The 19,212-nt window shown below is 40.6% G+C and overlaps 1 protein-coding gene across 2 annotated transcripts in view; it reads right to left on the bottom strand.

Moving 5' to 3' along the window:
* Positions 1 to 78: 78 nt before the first annotated feature.
* Positions 79 to 19,212, bottom strand: part of drp2 (dystrophin related protein 2) — a 91,301-nt gene continuing 72,167 nt past the window's right edge. The window contains exons 16-24 of one of the 2 annotated variants that reach the window (XM_085428071.1): positions 18,868 to 18,979; positions 17,885 to 18,021; positions 16,618 to 16,683; positions 10,680 to 10,745; positions 8,710 to 8,856; positions 6,504 to 6,756; positions 4,420 to 4,540; positions 4,133 to 4,219; positions 79 to 3,694 (exon numbers count right to left, since the gene is read on the bottom strand). In XM_085428071.1, the coding sequence (XP_085284197.1) occupies positions 3,675 to 3,694; positions 4,133 to 4,219; positions 4,420 to 4,540; positions 6,504 to 6,756; positions 8,710 to 8,856; positions 10,680 to 10,745; positions 16,618 to 16,683; positions 17,885 to 18,021; positions 18,868 to 18,979 (1,009 nt within the window). In that variant the 3' untranslated portion in view covers positions 79 to 3,674. The remainder of the gene's footprint in view (positions 3,695 to 4,132; positions 4,220 to 4,419; positions 4,541 to 6,503; positions 6,757 to 8,709; positions 8,857 to 10,679; positions 10,746 to 16,617; positions 16,684 to 17,884; positions 18,022 to 18,867; positions 18,980 to 19,212) is intronic. The other variant, XM_085428080.1, reaches the window with a different exon arrangement.

Consider the following 19,212-nt stretch of genomic DNA (forward strand, 5'->3'; position numbering starts at 1 on the left):
TCTGCGCTGAAGCAAAGGTTTAAGGTAGAAGTCGAGGGCAGACTGAATAACAGAGTCAGAAAAAAAATGACAAGCACACAAGCCTCACAATGGGACATACACAAATCCAAATATAAACACAAAAAGAAAAATTAATATAAAACAGCCTGTATTTGGCACCATTCTGAGTTAACTTTCATTATTCAAATCTCAAAGGGATAACTGCAGTCACATGAAATAAACAAAAAAAAACAATAACACGAGCAGACAAGGAGTTTGCCAAATACAAACTTTTATTTCTGTACACAAAGAGTAGAAAGCAGCCAGTAACCCACTTGTTATTACAGTAAAAAGCCTTTCTTCAGAAACCCTTTTTTTTTAAATACAGATTAAAAACTCCAGAGAAAAGACGAAAAGAAGTGTTTTGAGTTCTGGACAATAAAACAGGAAATCAAAAGTGTTAAAGAAGTCAAACATTATGATTAATGAGGTATATTAATGGTGATTTAAAAGAACACACAAAGAAGAAAAGAAACCTCATTTCATCAGAAAAAAAACCGAGTGTGTTAGAGTAACAAACTTATATATGTTGCGTGACATACAAGCGCATGTGTCCTTGTTACATATTTAGATGCGTGTTGGTAAACACAGGAGGGAGGGTCTGACACTGAGGCGGCAGATTAATGACAGGGCCCGTGGAGCATGTTGGCAAGCTACATGCAGTAACAGAAGTCTGAGCAGTGATAGCGGTGTCCTCTGGGGGTGACTCCGGCTTATGTAGAGAACCTTTTTTCACCCGGCTTCAGTCATGCCACAGGGAGCAGTGTGTGTTAGTGTGTGTGGGGCAAAACAGGAAGCCACTAGGAGTAAAGAAATGTGCACACGGATGAGACCTCAGATGATCACACAGTCACGCATCATCATTTATTTGGATGGCGGTGTCGAGCAGCAGCAGAGTGAAATGTTGGGACAAACTGTGAATTGCAATGTAACCCTGTAGTATAACTACCTAGTCTATGTGCGTATATGTTTGTGTCATTCTTTCGCCACTATATGGTGTTAAAATAAACATGACAACTGTTGATGTGCAGTCCTACTGGGGGGGTTGTCTCCCCTTCTTTTTCACAACCTGTCACTGCGCCATCATCTTGTGTACCCACATAGAAACGTATGGAGCAACTGAGAGCAATGGATAATCATCACTGTGTAATGAGATGTGTAAATACCAATAGATAAATGTCTATGAATAAACATCGCTTGTCATGGCTTTTTTTTTTTCTCCCACGAGCTGTGCAGCTGCTCTTTGTTCTGAGTTGCGAGAGCTTTAACAAAACAAATTCTCAAGCAGTGCTGATGCAGAGATGGGTTCAACAAATAGTAATGACTATCTTCAGCAGCTTAACAGTGGCAGGCTTCAGTGGAGGTGGACGTGAAGAAAAGGAGAGCTGTGTTTGGGAACCAAGGGCCTCTCTTGCTTCCCTTAAGGCTATTAGCATTTGTATTATGAATGGCACATCACGTTTCCAACTTGCAAACCTGTGGAGCTTTGTCCTTGGGGGCAGTTCCCTAGCAACGGTATCAAAACTAACAGGCAACGAGTGCTGAGGAGGATGGTGTCAAATGTGAGTGCTATGTGCCTGGAGGAAGATCCCATAATGAATGCAGCACATGGGTTTTAAACTCATGTATGTGGGGTCAGAATGATATTTTTAAAGTTTAGCATGGATTCTTCAATGTATATGAGAATGGGGTGGTTTGAGTACGGAGAAACACACAGAACCACAGCTTCATTGTTTCAGGCAAACTTTAGTCCTGCTTCTGGAGATTTTGCTGTGGCAGGCACATCAAAGTGGATCTCTCCCACCAGCCCTCAAGCAATAAATGGATTGTTTTTTTTATGCCTTTCCTCTCTTGTCTCTTAGATCTTTACTCCCTCCAAGCATACCCGGCACCATGGGTTCACTCATACAAGCCTTATTTAACCGGTTTCACCCTATGGATGCTCACATGCTGTGATCCACACTTTTCCATTCCAGCTGTCACTTCCAATCAACCACAGGTCTGTCCGGGACTGACAGACACTAGTGCACAAACACACTCCTGACGCAACCTCCTTCCCTGAATTTAAAGCATAATGAAAAAAGAAAGAAAACGTGGAGAAAGACTAACTCTTGTCTTTTATGGATTCAGCTCGGTTTTAAGGCATTAATTGACTGTGCTATGTTTAGAACAAAATGCACCCTATGAGCTTGATACGATGAGGGTGAAACTATATCAACGACACATCCTTTTGTAAATCTAAAAGCAATTAAGTATGCATTAACATGAGGGGAAATGACACATGCAGAGTCAGTAGCTACTGTTCTTTTCATATCTACATGGAATGAAGGGATTATTAAGAACGGAGCTGGTGTGGGACTGAGTTATCTTGGTGTGCCTTATACCCCCCCTGTAGTTTTTGGAATTAGCATATCGAGGGGTGGGGGAGCTTTAACTTTTAGGAGCTCCTTCCTTCTGTCTGCACATAGCAGGAGAACCCTAAGATCTCAGAGCAGTGGCATGCATGCTGATATTTATCAGCAGACATTTCCTAAACAAAACACAATCCCATTCACAAAACAAATTGGCTTACCACTGAGAACTTGTTTATATCCTTCAAGATGAAATAGATCTCCATTTTTATGAAATTGGCCTATGGTGTATTTCTGGCGATACATCACAGCACATGTTATCGATCATGCAGGGAGCCATTTGGTTATTTGTGCATAATGTGGGTGGATGCGTGGGGGCTATTGCAAATAGGGGTGCGTGTGTAGCAGCATACGTGTGTGCACATACACTGAGTGCAGTTAGTGCTCTATGGGTGTAAAGGGCTCACTTAGGAGAGGCAAGCAATGAGTGCGACAAGCAGTGAGACAGGATTAGAGGAACACAGTGTGTGCATACAGAGGCGCTGTGCTAGCGGGCACTTTGGCTGTCTCAAATAAGTCATGGATTTAACTGATAATGTGTCATTCTGAAAAAGTAAATAAGCCCATTGTGGGTGCTGTCAGCTCCTTGACAGTCTGCACCACGCAGCCACATAAAATGTAGTCAGCCCAGCCCTGATCTAGCTTACACGGTTAAGCTTTAGCTCACCTCCTTGTTTCAAAATACAAAAATAACAACCATGACAACACATTCAGGAGGGGGGGGAAACACACACTGAAGATACAGGCATTTTGATAGAAACAATGGATGTCCTTCCTTTTCCCTTTTTGCATTTTTTTGAGGTTCTTTTCACGGAAGGTCTGATTTGTGCTGCAGACTGATATAAAGCTTCCCACCTCTGAATGACTACACAAATACTGGTAAACACAGTGTCTTGGCTGGGCATTTTCCATCACTTTAGTCTCTCCCTGACCTGCTGCTAACATTAGTTTCCTTTGGCTCGTTAACATGGTGTCAGGCTGCGCCACTGAAGCTATGAAGCACAGCCTGGCCAAAAGGACATCAGCGTGAGCCTTTAGCAGTTTGCATGAAAAAGGCTTTTAGTGCACAAAATTCCAGTAGAGGGTTAGCTCTAAGTATCATTGCCGCTGCAGTGGTCACATGGCCTGGTGTACTGTGGCCTGACCTCAGCTGCATAGAGCTCCTCCCTCTGCCATCAGGCGTTCTTTCAGGCTTTCTTTCTGCTCCTCCAGGCACACTCAGGGTTAGATGTGTGATGTGGTGCCTGAAATTAGGATATAAAAGAGAATTTAAAGAAAAGAAAAGGGTTAACAAGTTTAGGAGCACATGCAAAGGACCAAGGAAATGTTCTTGGTTATAACTAAGAAGGCTATAATTATTATAATCCCTTTCTTTGTTCAAATTGCAGGCTTTGGATTGCCCAGCAAATTGCATTTTAAATGCAGTGGGGCACTGTGGCAAAGTGTGTGACAGTGACACGCTCTGTCTTTCTCTGCTGCAGTCGCCCTCTTATCTTACTTCTCCTCTCTGCCATTCAATCTTTCCATCCCTACCCCCTCCCCTTCTATCGATCCACACTAGTACATATTTGCTCTCCTCTCCATCTCTCATGGTCCCAAGGGCCATGGGGGGAGCAAAGAAGCTGTCTCTGAAGTGTGGAGTGCTACAGCAGCAAAGATCCATGTAGCCGAAACAAACTCACCAGGTTCTGAAGGGAAGACGTTTCTCAGCTGCTCAATGACCTCCTGGAGCTGCAGCACCGTGTCCTGCTCATGCTCCAAATCATCTCCTGCCACACACACACACACACACACACACACACACACACACACACACACACACACACACACACACACACACACACACACACACACACACGGATTCAAGCCGCCACAGAAAATGTTACTTCTCAGTGAAAAGATAAGGTTTTACATTTAGCATGCATGCATATGTCAAGCCCTCATCTTAGCCTGGCTGCATGCCACTGACCTGCTGCTTCAGTGTCTGTAGTCTCTCTGCTAGCTGGCTCCCCATGGTGTCCTCCTCCAGACACAGGAGAAGACAGGGTTGATGGTTCTGATCCATTGGCCTCTGAATCATCTTTGGGCTGCTTTTGGGAGAGACTTATTACCATTCTTTCTAAATAACCCCTCATATCTATCATATTTCAGACATCAGAGTCATTTTGCCTTTCAGATAGCAATGAATGTGATGTTTAATGGCAGCCGGCAGTCCTCAAATGAGAACTCAGAGAAAAAATATTTAAAAAGGCAATTTTGCCCAACAGCTGTTCATCAGGTTACTGTGATTTGTGCTTTGATAGGTAGGTAAAAGCCAAAGGGAGTTGCACTGCACAGACAAGCATTGCAGAAAACAGACTGACACCACAATGGATGCCTCAATTCAGAATCAAAGGGGGATAGTGTAACTCTCGAAGATCTTATATGCAACATTCCCATGGTTCGTATTGTTTTTAGCAACACTGTGGCAATACTCCAGAGGTGAGTAAGTTCAGTAGCTGCTGCAAAACAGGAGTCTCTGTAGAGACTGGGAGGGATTCATACATATACTTCTAGAGACTACAGACTGCAGATTCTACAGATTTTATTTTCTGAGGAAATGAAACTGTGATATAGGTCCACAGAGAAAAGAATTCAAATAGCTTTTTTCCCTCCCTTTATGTTTTTAACCCAGGAATATGTGCCTCTTGCTCTCTTTAACCTGAAGATGCAGATCCCGTTCTTGTTCTTTCTCCTACTGTCATTTATTCCCTTCATTTTCTCTTTATTCTGTGGCCTGAGTGTGCAGTTTAGATACTCCCACTAACAACAATTTACACATTGCCATTATAGTAACCAGTAACTGTGAGTGTCAGCTCCCACTCGCCTATCTCTTTGCCACACCTTTCCTTTACACCGCAGTAAATCCTTTTATATGATGCTCCAGAGTGTATTAAGGCTTATCCTCTTTCTTAACTCCTTCCATACTGTACTTCTTTGTACTCCCATTCCTTCTTTTAAATGAACACTGTGTGCCTTTTTGTACTTTTATAAGTGTATTTCAAGAACTTTGCTATCTGTGCTGTCTGTGAGGAATACAAATATTGAAAACTGGTGAGGTTAAATTTCCCTCTGTGCCCCTTTTTTTAAACTGCAGCTACAGAAATCTGCAAGAACTATACAGTGCTGTGCCAAAATATTTGTCCTCTATCCAAAATATCCAAACCTACCTAATTGTCCCCTAAACCTAATAACTGGTTGTGCCACTCTTGGCAGCAAGAACTGCAATCAAGTGCTGGTGATACCTGGCAATGAGTCTTTCACATCGCTGCAAACCACTCGTCTTTGCAGATTTGTTTTAATTCACACACGCTGGAGGATTTTCAAGCATGAACGGCCTGTTTGAGATCATGCCAAACATCTTAGTCTGATTTAAGTTGGGAATTTGACAAGTCCACTCCAAAACCTTCAATTTTTCTTTTTTAACCATTCAGATGTGGACTTGTTAGTGTGTTTCTGATTATTATCCTGCTACATAACCCAACTGAACTTGAGCTGGCAGGACATTCTCTTCTGGGATTTTCTGGTAGAGAACAGAATTCCCGGGCCTTCCACAAAATTCAGCTTTTGTCTCATCAGCACACAGAATATGTTCCCAAAGATCTTCACTTCAGTCTGTTAGACAGATTCTGTTTAAGCTTTTTGTGATTCAACAGGTCTGTCAGTAATGAGACCTGGGCGTGGCTATAGTTCAACTGAGCGCAGCTTTCCAAAAAATGTGGTTAATCACAATTAATTCTTGATTTAAGGAGGGCAATTTGTTTTTCACGTGTGGCCTGGTAGGTTTGAATAGCTTTTTTTCTAAATTAATTTATTTTACATTTACAGCGATAATCTTTGTCTAATATAATTTTTTTTTTAAAGATCTGCACCTAAAGTATTTGCCTGTAAAACCTAGTTGGTAGACTTAGAAGTACACATAAAAACATACAAGTATTGTTTTTAAATAAATAAAATCCATTGTAGGAACTGTTCATGTCCTTTCCAGGTCTCCCTCAGAGGTGTACCGCTGACCTGTAGCAGTAGCTCCCTGAGCCGGCGCAGCTGGGACTCGAGCTGTTTGTTGTGGTCCTCCAGGATCTGCATACGGGTCTCCAGGCGAGTCTTGTGTTGCCGGAGGACCCGTGCTTCAGCCAAGAGCTCCTCGTCCTGCTGCCCTTCCGCTGTAGGTGAACCGAGACCTCCTTCTCCAGCCTCAGTCAACATGGGAACTGATGCCGCCTCTTCGTGTTTCCACTTAAGCCGCCTGTACTCGCTCTGCAGCACCCTGAGGACCAACAGATGGAGGAGAACAGTCAAGGCAATTTGTTGGTGCAGCAAGCAAAACATCAACTTAGAGAATTATACTGACACAAACAGAAACGCATTATAACCTGACATTTGTATTTATGAGACAAATCATTTGAATGATTTACTAAATACCAACACATTAAACAATCAGTACTGCAGGATCCTAATGTATTATTGATGACTAACCACATGGAGTGCAATCTTCATTTTTAATAGAAGCCTTTCATATCACATATTTGTATGGTGCTGTGAATATTCAGTGGCTTTGTGTGGTGATTCGCTATTAAAACTGTTTATAGACTTGTGATGCATTGTTAATTGATTTGGCTGCTGGAAAATGATCGTCACAACATACTGGTCTATTTAATTGCAGAATTATCTGTAACTATCTCTTTGGAAAAGAAAATGTAATAAATACATAAAATAAAAACAAAAACCAGAAAGTCAGGGTAGCTGTTCTAATGAATGGTGGATGGTCAGAGGTTGAGCAGCTCGCCATGGCATTCATATACCCAGATAAGGTATATGAAACATATTTCATATTTTACAGGCTATCACTGAATTACATGTAAATGCAATTTTGTATTTTTTTTTTCAAAAACTGATTCACAGTCATTTAATGAAATTCATGTTTTCATACATATTAAATCTTCCTGTTAAAAAGGATGTTTTTTCTTCCCACTATCGCCAGTGGGAAGTGCTTGGGTTTTTCTGTTTTCTTGTAGGGTCTTTACTTTTGGCACTATATAAATAAAACAGAACTGAACTGAACTGAATTGATCATTTAAGTGATGGTTCTTGAATATAGGTGGTTGTACCACTACATTAAAAATCATAAAATTTCAGGTAAATTCTATATTATATTAGATACAAGCACATGTCCATCTCTTTATAAAGCTAAAAAAAGGTTGGGGGTTTTTTTGGGTTAAAGAGACCCAAAATAAGTTCTTAATTTTTTTTGCTAATTTATTGTTCTGTTATAAGCATCAGAAAAACCACTAAACAGCCTATAAAATAAGCTAAAGCAACCACTTTAGTCATTAATAAGGACAACAGAGCACACTATAACAAGAGACACAAAAACTGAACTAGGTCAAGGTTTCAGACACCCAAAGGGCACAAGTGTGTGTGTAGCTGTGTTTTGCTGTGTGTCTAGAAAGGTCACAACCAAACTGAGGACAAGGGAAATGTATTCATATGAGTCATTCAACTAAAGGATGCCTCTGGTAACCAATTAAGTGGAAAGGAATAATTAATTTGCTTCATTTATGGAAAATATCTGCCCCTGTAGTAACTAAAATCTAATTCAAAAGCATTAACATCTTGTGTTTTAGATATGTTTTACACTTAAAGCCAAACAATTCATAATAGACTCTTTGTTTTTCTTGTGCAGGACAAACTGAAGGTTGACATATGAGTGGTTTTCTTCAGGCAGTTCAAAGGATTTAGAGTATGAATGTGTTTATTCACTGCAGGAGGTTTGCAAATGACAGCAGACATACTGAACCGAGTGTAATACCTCTAAATAAACACGCAAACATACTTGTGTAAAATGCTTCTGGGGAGCTTTACTTATAAACACTGAACGTTAAGCCAAACTTTAAGGTTTCTGCAGCAAACATTATTTTTATCTTAGCCTCGATCATATCTAAAAGCAAATCAGATCAAACACCGTTTCAAATGTTTAAAATTCCGTGTTTGGATGTGATGCAACTGGTGTTGAAATTCATTCATTTTCATTCATTTATTTATTCATTTTCAGGCACAACAAATACCTATATTGAACATAAAATACACAAAACAAAAAACAAAACTTATATGTCTAATATGTCTAAAAGATGGGATTCTGGAGGATTTATTGTGCTTGAAAACACATGAATTCTAAAGAATGACGAGAAAGTTCTAACAGCTTTATTTCCTGGCTACAGACCTGTTCTCGTTCTCCAGGCGGGCCAGGGTGCACTGGAGCTGCTCCTTATCCTGGTGTTCCAAATGTGCCAGCAGCATGTGCTGTCCACAGGGTGAGTCATGGTCCAGGGCTGGGCTGGAGTGACGCAGGAGGTACTGATCTTCATCCCTGAGTCCCCCACACAGGAGACAGCACACTGAGCCACCAGCACACAGCCACCAGCAGCACAAAGCAGAACCAAGAGCATGGGAGAGCAGACAGGCCAAAGCAAAGCAAGGCAAGCAAGACAGGAAGGCATAACAGGACGAGACACAATGAAACCAGACAGGATACAGCAGCTTGGAGCAGTGTGCCAGGTTCCCAGTCCAAACATTAAATGTTCTGCAATAAAACTTGCTCACCAGACCATTTAACACCTACTCACATTTATTAAAAATGGAAGGTACATCTTAAGCTGAACAATATATTGCTCAGATATTAATGTCCAATAACATTTTATTGACACTGGAACAAAAACGTAATGTTCAAATCTATGATAACATACCTAGGGCTATTAAACGATAAATGGATATGTGTTGTTGTCAGTTTATGTTGCAATAATGCTATTGCCCAGGCAAACCACTTTGTACAGCCAAAGTTAAATGAGAGGCATTCATATCAAGGAAAGACATGACGCCTGAGCTGAGTTACTCTGATACTCTGATACTTAACCTTCAGGTGCATTGATGAGACAATGTGGGTCTAAATGACCCAACTCATATGTGCTTGGGCTTAGTTGACTTGCATGCCTGTTACCTGACAACATTAAACTGCGATTAATATATACAGGTGGAGGTAAAGGCCGAGCATGCAGGAACGGTGGTTCAGGACAGTAAACAGCAGGATGCCAAGCACACACCAGCTGGAAGCACCGATAGCACAGAGCCGTGCAGCAGGAAAAAAGTAAAAAAAAAAAAATGAAGCATTGACAGACAGAAGGACGGGTGTGCAGAATAAGAACAAGAAGATACAAGGGCACAAAAGCTGGAAGCAACACAGCTGCACATAAGGGGAAGAAGTGAAATGCCATGCATACAAACACACAGGCACAGAATAATCCAGAGACAGAGTGTAGATGCAAAAACTATATGCATGTATATACATTTGTGTGACACAGCTCCATCCAAGCAACACACTAGATGCATGCACATAGCAACAAAGACAATGAACGCAGGTTTGATAAGCAGAAATATCAGTACTGAAAAGTTTTTGGCTTCCAAGTCTTTTACTTCTCTCTGAGTTTAAAACAAGCTCTTAATGTATCATCAGTCACATCACTCTCTGAGAGCAGACTAACACAAAACACATGTGGAAAGGTACAATAAGCACACTTCACACTGCACTCACACACATTACACAGACCTCTAAAGTGTGTATGTGGCAAAGCTACAACCTTAACTTTAAAGCAGAACCATCTCAGAGAAGGAGGAAATGGCTGACAGCCCACAGCGATGTCAACAAAATAAGACATGGACACACAGAAAATCATGATCTCAAACAACCCTAACCACTCTCTCCATGTGGCACTTTCTCAGCTTTCCACAATGAGGACTGGCTGCCTCATTCACATCAAACATCCTTATTCCTCTCACTGCTGTAACCCCGCCACTGCCAGCCACTCAGCCAGCTTCTGCAGGCACTCACACATACGCTTTGTGTATCTACACACAGCCACAGACCTTAATCGCAGCGGGCATGTGTATGATGAATAGAAAGTGTGTGCACACTGCTTGCTGTGGGTCATTTTCATTATGTGGCTGACTATTTATGCGGTTACCCAATTTTACCCAAAGAGCTGAACATACATGTACAAGTCTGTGCACACAAACAAACGCAGAGACAGTCGAAGCATCGCGAGAAAAGAGTGTACACACAAAACGCACACATAATCCCTGTGAAAGGCTGTGCTTGTAACGACAGGGTTTGTAGGGTGGGGGTGGTGGCATACTCACAGGCTTTCATCAGGAGACAGACTATCCGTGAAGAATGAACAATTCTGGCTCTCCATTTCCGCCAATCTGTATGTATACAAACACACAAACGCACACACACGCACACCAAGGACAGGATGTCAAATATACACGCAGTTGACACAGGTACACAAACACCCAAAAGAGAAATATTGAGTGAGATCAGTAAACTTAATGAAAAAGGAAAAGCAAGACATTATGTTTATTGCCACACACACTGAGAAAAAATATATTTCATCAAACACAAGCTTTAAACAAATAATCAAAACTTATTTTAAGCTGTGCATGTGGGACCTCTAGCCTGGATAGTAAGGTGCGCAGGGGCATTTGACTAACAAGACTGCAGAGTGGCAAAAATAGAGTAGAGTAAAAGCTATAAAAATATCCACAAGGAGCATGCATAAAACTTTATTGTACATTGTCTACTCGCATACAGGCAATAAAAAAACCTTTTAGAAACATGCTACTGTTCAGCACCACAGACAGCATCAGCGGTGTGTGTAAGGCCACAGTGTGTCAGGTGCTCTGTGGTTTTTCAGCACCAAGGACAGCGCTTCCCTTCTGCATTATATCCTGCTGACTGTCAGCTACACTGTACATGCTGCTCTGTAAGCTGTTTTACTACAACACCAAATAAAATGTGTTGTGGCAGGGCAAAAAATGAAAAGAAAAGAAAATTAGTTTTCTTATTTTTAATGGAATACATAAGAAAATTGGGTCCTACAGAAATCACAGCAAGATGGACAAGGCAGGGGCAGGTAGACCCAACAGGTAGGTGAGTGTACCTACTGTGCAATTAACAGGCTAACATGTCTTTGAGTACTGCAAGATTCTGAACAGCATTTTCTGGGGAAAAAGAAAGAGCAGGACTGTGCATGACAGGTTGCTACCATCGCTATATGTCGTTGATTGAAATCAATAATTAAAATATAATGGTTAACATGCATTCTGCTTAGAAAATTAATAATACCAAAAACATCATTGATAGATAGAATGTTTACTGTAAGCTCAGTGTGATACTATTTTTAATATACACCTATAGTACTGCATAGAAACGTTTATAAAAATGACTTCTTGCCTTCCATAACACATTTACAACAATCAATAATTTTTAAATGGTTTATTAATGTTCCATATTGTACACATCAGCATAAGAAAATAAGTAGCTCAAAAAATTAACAAAAAATAGGTGCTTTGTGCCCCATCTTCATCTCTTACAAGCAGCACACACTTTAAAATACAATTGTATTCACTCTTTCCCATACATTATAAAATATGTAGGAAGATGTGATATAAATAAGATGCATGCATGAGCTGGCTGCATGAAAGTGGAAACACCAGAAAGCCAATTCATCACAAGCAGCTGCAGTCTGCTGAATATCAGAGGGTAATGACTTATAATAGCGATCCATGATTAAAGGGTGGGTTGAAATTGGCGGTCAAACAACAAAGTTGTTATTTGCACCGCAAGCGTCGCTGCAGCTTTAACCTCTTTAGCTTTGTCCTTCAAGTCAGGATATTAATCATCATGAAGAAGCAGCCCACTGATGCAAATGTGCTACGAGTCTTGTGCCTGCCCACATAAATACACACAGATTTGCCACATTAAAATAGTCTTCTTCACACACCGACACGCTACATGCTGAGTCATCTTTCGCAGTGTGTGGTCAGGTGAAGGAGTGAGGGATGGTAGAAGTGGGGATGAATGATGTAGAGGTTGTCAGGTGCATCCACATAAGATTCCATTTCTCTCCAGTTTTCTATGAGACCATAATACTGAGAAATGCAGGATTTATCCATGGCCTGTTACAGGAGGCCCAGCCTGTGAACCCGACCGCTCGTAATTCAGCCCGCAACACTATTCATCACAAAACCGCCGCAGACCTCAAGCTTCAGTCAGGAACAGCAGCAAAGGAGACAAGAAAGAGCAAAAAGAAATAGGAGACAGTATTGTTCAAGTTTCTTGCGCTTACATGTGTTCTAGCCTCATGAATTAATGTAAAAAAATAAGAAATAAGAAATGTGAGCAAAGGGCTATGGTTTAGAAAAATCTTATCTTACTTTCTTTTTTTAATGTAACAAGTTTTTTTTTTATTAAAGATCCCACTGCTTTCATCACAGCAGTGGCGATAATGAAAGAAATAAAGTCCTCATATCAATATTAACAGATTTTAACAGTTTAATAACTACTGAAAACTAGAAATAATCCTTAGCGAAAGCGACAGACCTCATGTCTGTTGCACAGTATGTAAAAACGAGTTACAACCAGAGGGGAACTGAATGGCAATCCACGCCTCCACACACTCATACACAAGATATGCACTAATATTGAAATCTTAATCTTATATTAACATTCATATTGTTATATTACTGTTCATATTGTTTATTGCACTTTCCTGTGCTATGAAATTGCATGAAATTGAATTGAGAGTGAGAGAGGACGTGCGAGAGGAGGAAGCAGATGCACTGTGTTTTTTACTGACTGTTCTAACCTGAAACTTCAAGTACTCTTCCTCTGAGATGACTGTAGAATATGCGGCATGGATTGTGTTTTTATCATTTTGCTTTTTTTCAGAATTTTGTTTATTTCTATGTTTATTGTAGTAGAGTAAGCCATGGGCAAATCTTCATCTGCAGTCCCTGGCCATGTTTTTAAGGTTGTCATTTGTGCTTAGAAACATATAATCATTTATATGCTGATGAAAGAGCGCACTCTTGTCTTGTTTTGCGGTGCAGTTGGCGGTTTTGTGTTCCAGCAGGGTTTGTGCCTAGATAAACCCAATACCCCCCCCCCCCACACACACACACACACACACACACACACAATATGCCATCATAAAGGAAAAATATTAGACAAACTGAACTGACAGAGATTTTATCCAAACTTGAAACTGAAAATTCAAAGAACTCAAATAAGAACAATTTCCCCCTTTTATCTTACATTAACTGACAGTAAAAGTAAGGAAGGAAGTAAAAAAAAAGGTAACGGAGAATGAAATAAAGATCTCCTCTTGCTGCCAGAGTACAAATAAAATAACACCACCACAATAAAGCGTGTCTACTCTTATTATGATGGTGCTCAGATGATGCTGGAACATACGAGTGGGCTTACACAGTTCTCCTTTTTGTGAATAAATGTGCGACTGCCTATTCTCATTTAGAGCCATTTGCAATTCTTTATAATTCATTGCATTCTCATTTGCCCATTCATTCATGCACAGTCCCAAACATATGCAGTGAATGCAATGGCCTGAGCATTGAAACCACTGGCGTTGCCGTTGCTCGTCTTGCTGAAGACATCTGTATACGTGCATGGCATGAATTACCATGTATATCACTCCCAACACACCTGCCTTATATATTATTTACAGGTAGAAAGAAAGGAGAAGGAAAGGAGCAATCTTGTTGCTAATGTATGAATAAAACAGTCACTATTGCCATACATAAGTTCTGTCTACTTGTTTTTTTTTGATAGTTCTCAGTGAGAACATATGAGTCAGCTCACTGCTGTCTTTTTTCTTCTGTCGAACTGTAGCACCATCGATTTAGAAGCGTTTATCATCCCTTATAATTCATTCATTTTTTCCTTTTGCCCATTCACTCATGCACAGACAAAAACATAACAGGAGACCTTTAAAACAGTTTGGGGTTCATTTTTCTTGCTCAGATCCCATCAATACATGTGGATGGAAAAAGCTGAAAACCCCCCGCATTAGTATGTAATTCACCAGAGCTAACAAAGGGCTCGAGATGGCAAGTTGGGCAAAAACACCTCTCGGATTTGAACTCAGTAAAACTAAATTGTACAAAGCTATACAGCAATCAGTTTTTTAGTGCTTACCAATAAACCTACACTTAAAACGTTCATGTTACAACACTGAAAAACACCTGGTGTGTAATATTAAATGGTTGATAAGATAATGATAACACCATAACAGCTTGACCCATTTGTGTGGATATAGAGTTAGACATATAAACATCTGTGTAAAGAATTGTATTCACTGTTGAACACATTTAGGAATAATTTGTAGAAAGGTTTTTGTTTTACTATTGCAAATAAACAAATTGATGCTAGTAATGAGTGTTGCACATGTATTGAAAGTGTTATGCAGCTTTTAGTGCCTCTGTGCTGAAACCAAGCACCACAATGGGGATGAAAGGTGATTTAAGTGACTTTGAACGTGGTATGGTTGTTGATGCCAGATAGGCTGGTGTAAGTATTGCAGAAACTGCTGATATACTTGGATTTTCCCCACGCAACCATCTCTAGGGTTTAAAGAGAATGGTCTGAAAGTAAGAAAAATATCCAGTGAGTGGCAGCTCTCTGGGCAAACATGCCTTGTTGATATCAGAGGTCAGAGAAGAATGAATAGACCTCTTTGAGATGTTATAAAGACAGCAATAACTCTAAAGAACTGCTAGTTACACACAACCATACTAGGTATTATCTTAGTACTGCTGACAATGAGTTCACTGTACTCAAATGACCTTCACAGCCACCAGATCTCAGTCATAGATCATCTTAGGGGTGTGGTAGAGCTGGTGACGTGTGATCCTATCATGTCAATATGGATCAAAATCACTGAAGAATGTTTCCTTGCTGAATATTTGCCACAAAATGATTAAGTAAGTATGGAGACAATGTGCGTTGTGTACTACTGAACCACATTATAGTGTCTCATCAATATGAGACACCATTTATTAATTTGAAAGATAAATCATTTAACTATTTTGGGACTCCATTGCTGGTGAGGAGCCCAAAGTCATTATTTTATATGCAGAAAACAGACATGAGAAACATATATAGTTTAAAGACATGCGAAATTATTATGGTACAATGAAACAATGTTTGCTTCTGAGAAAATGTTTCCAACTGTGCACATTTTTCTAAAATATTCTCAGGAGATTGAAAATTTGCAAATAAATGTGTCTTACTTTTACCAAATTAGATTGTTGTCTGAGGTACATGACCGCTTTTCCCACTTTCTTTATTTGTTGTTTATTTCTGTGATAGTGGCAGCTACAGAATGAAACTACTTGAGACCAATATGACTGAACAGCCTTTTCAGAAAATTGTAGCATGACTGAAAACAAATTATTGAATCCAAGATGACAAAATAGAAAATATGTTAAAGAATAAGAGAAAAGGGGTTAGATACCTATAAAAAGCAGCAAAATAGGGTGGGAGACAAAAGAAGAGAGAGATTGCAGATAGCAAAAGGAAAAAAAGGGGCAAAGAAGATATAGGAGGAGGGAAAAGGGAAGAGATAAAGGGGGTAAAGAGGACAATTGTACTTGCTTTCTCTTTGGTGCATATTCCCTATGTTTTGGCAGTGTGTGAAGCAGTTGTGTGTAAGAGCCTAGGGGAAACAATACACAGTGGCACACTTACCAAAACACACACACATATACACAAACACACGTGCATGCACACTGCACTGTGGGCAGAGCTGCCAGGAGTGTGGGAGTCCAGTGGTGTGCCCTGTATGCTGTCAAACAGACACTAAGCCACACCGACAGCTCCCAGGTGACCAATGGGCTCACTGCCCCAGTAAGTGACAAGCTGCTAGGCACGCTGAGCCCTGCTGACCTCTACACACACGTACACACACACACGTACACACAATGGTCACAAACTTCACTGTGTTTGTGTGGCGCATAAGAGTGAAGGAAACCGCTGGGTAATACAGCCTCTATCCTAGCTGGAGTACAGTGCACAACGCAGACAAATCAATACCTCAATTAGAGTGTGGCAAAGACTAAAGGGTGAGAGAACAGAAAGGGGAGAAGAAGAGGGAAAAGTGGGGTGGAGTGAATGTATGTAAGGGGGTGGGCGGGAAGGGGGTGGTTGATTTGGAGAATGGAAAGAAGACTCTGTAGTAATGATTTGATAGATAGCACAGTGCAGAAAGCCACATACCTGCTGGCATAATGTTCAATCCTGCTGTGTGTGTCTGCATGGGGCAGCTTGGGCGAGGAGCACGGTCTGGGAACAAAAGGCGCCACCGTCAATACTTCACAGATGCAATTTTTAACTCTTTCAAAACATGAATGTGTGGCTGCAGAAAAGCAAAACTGAAAAATTAGCATTCTACTACTACTACTACTACTACCACTGCAACAAACCAAAGAGACTTCAGGAAAAACTTTATTTAGGGAAGCACAAAGGGATTCTGACAGAGGTCCGGTGATTTTACAGGAAGAATGTGTGATGGTTTTGAAAGCCATCATCTCTGGCTTGTGAGTGGGCTGCATAAGTAATGAGTTGATCAGAAGATTAGGAGCGAGGACATCTGTATAGTAAGCTCTTTTTAACAAAATGGCTTTATGCACTAAGAACCTTGAGTATGTGAAGGCACAGCATGATGTTGATCATAATGCTGCCCTAAATTGAGGGGTACAGAAAAAAAGCCCCTCCTGACACGTAATGAAAGCTGCTGCATTTATTCGTTGAATATATTTCATCTCTAAATATGAAGGTCAAGCATTGTTTCCAATTATTTTTCCATTTTGTGCCCTAGGCAAATTTATGGATTAGTATGTTTTTATGTATTATAATTATATGCTGCTGCAAAATGACAATGCCGAGATGTAATCTTCAACCAAAAGCACTTTATCATATGACTGAGATCTTAGCTGGAAAAAGGCAATTTAATGGTCTTCACTTTGTCTGACGAGGGCAGGCTTAATGTCGCAAGGTCAGGACCATACCTTTTTAATAAGCTCCTATTATAACCATATACTGAATCTTTAGCTCTAGCTCATTGTTAGTTGGCAGGACAGATATTCCTTTATCCTTATTTGTCGGACATTTATAAAATAGTCATAAAAGATGACCATAAAAATGGGCCAAAACCTGGACCCATAATTGTGTAAATCATCCTGGGTACATCGTAGCCTGAAGCAATGCTTCACGATGATCTAATGGATGCTAGTCTCATTGCCTGTTTCCCACTTTAAATGAGACTCAGTCATGTGAACAGTGCTCCCGAGCCAGAATGAGATCACAGGACTAACATTATTTTAATCCTGAACACAGAGCTTTCTCTTTAACCCATCTGAGTGAGTCAGCATGATAATTAGCCTGCAACAGCAGGAGTATGTATGGGTGTAACAGTGAGTCAGTGAGGGACAGATGACAGGAGAGAGATGACTGTGTTCTGTGTGTGTTTATGTGCACGACTCACGTCTCTGAGGTATCAGCTTCCAGCACTGACTGCACTGGCAGGTAACCTCTCTGCGGGTGCTTCGTGAAGTACTGCTTTGATCTGAACTTGTTCTTCAGAGTCTTGGCAAAGTCCCTCATCTTTTCTCCTGAGGTTGTCTGTAGTGTGATTTAGGTGCACATGGGGTAAGTGGGTAAAGTTGAGGTGATGGGTGGGAGACAATTTATACAACTTTAGTTTTCTTGGAAATGTTGCGTTCTCCAACATTACCTCATTTAAAATGTATCCAGTCTGCCTTGAAGCCGGTTTGTTTTGACTTTACCAACTTTTTTCCACACTGTGCTTTTTCATTCAGTTTCTACTGCTGTTCTCTGTCGATCCTTTATATTTTGTCTAAACTCTTGCCTCTTTTTTCCCCCCTCTCTGATTCTCTTTCCTACTCTCTCAATCAGTGTAGAAATCTATGGGCGCCTGCCTGCCTAGTTGGTGGGGAAAAAACTGCAGCTAGCAAACATAAAATATTGTCCACTGAGAAAAAAAACACATTGTACGGATGGCCCTTTGCCATATTTTGCAGCTTGGAATTGATTAAAGATTTAATCTGGCACCATCTCAGTACACTCCAGCACTCCAGCAACAGTGCAACAGCTACTCATTTAGAATGAACTTGACTTTGGACAATGTACATGCACTTGTTTAAGACTTTGGTCTTATTGGAGTTTTGTGCTCCAAATCCCACTTTATGTGCACCGTTCAAGTCAAAAGGATATTGCTGCTGAGTAGTGCTCAGTCTCTGCATACTACAGATAACTATAAGGATATGTAACAGTATTATAGATGATAGAGTCCGTACAGTGGAAAGGTGCCTAATCCATGTCTGGCAGCAGAAATCAGGAGACAGGAGTACATTTTTTTCCCTTTTCGTTGGAGTACAGCTGGGCTCTATCCATCACTAGGAACTTGAATTTGTATTCCGTAAGAGCACTAGCTAATGTTTGTCTTACTGGTGTATAGTACTCCATGATGGGGTAGTGCAGCTTCTTTCCCTTGGTTGTGCGCCCGGTTAGAAAACATGTCTGGCAGATGTCCACATTGAACTGCTTCAGACTGCGATACCTGTCAAGATCAATATAAAAGAGAGGCTCAACTGATGTTTGCAAGAGAACCAGACAGAGTAGAGTGGCTCAGTGTGTGTAGTTGTGTTATCCTGCTGTTGGGACATAAATCTGTTTACACCGTCACGCTGAGACCTTTTGGGGGTTTTTCTTCCAAGTGACAAAAACCCCCCAAAAAACAAGTGCAGAGAAAATAATGGTTTGTGTGTCTAATCTTATCTAAATAAGACGAAT

This window comes from Rhamphochromis longiceps, linkage group LG2 (assembly GCF_057381845.1).
Source record: "Rhamphochromis longiceps isolate RC_006_pf linkage group LG2, R_longiceps_female_GT1.1, whole genome shotgun sequence".
NCBI lineage: Eukaryota > Metazoa > Chordata > Actinopteri > Cichliformes > Cichlidae > Rhamphochromis > Rhamphochromis longiceps.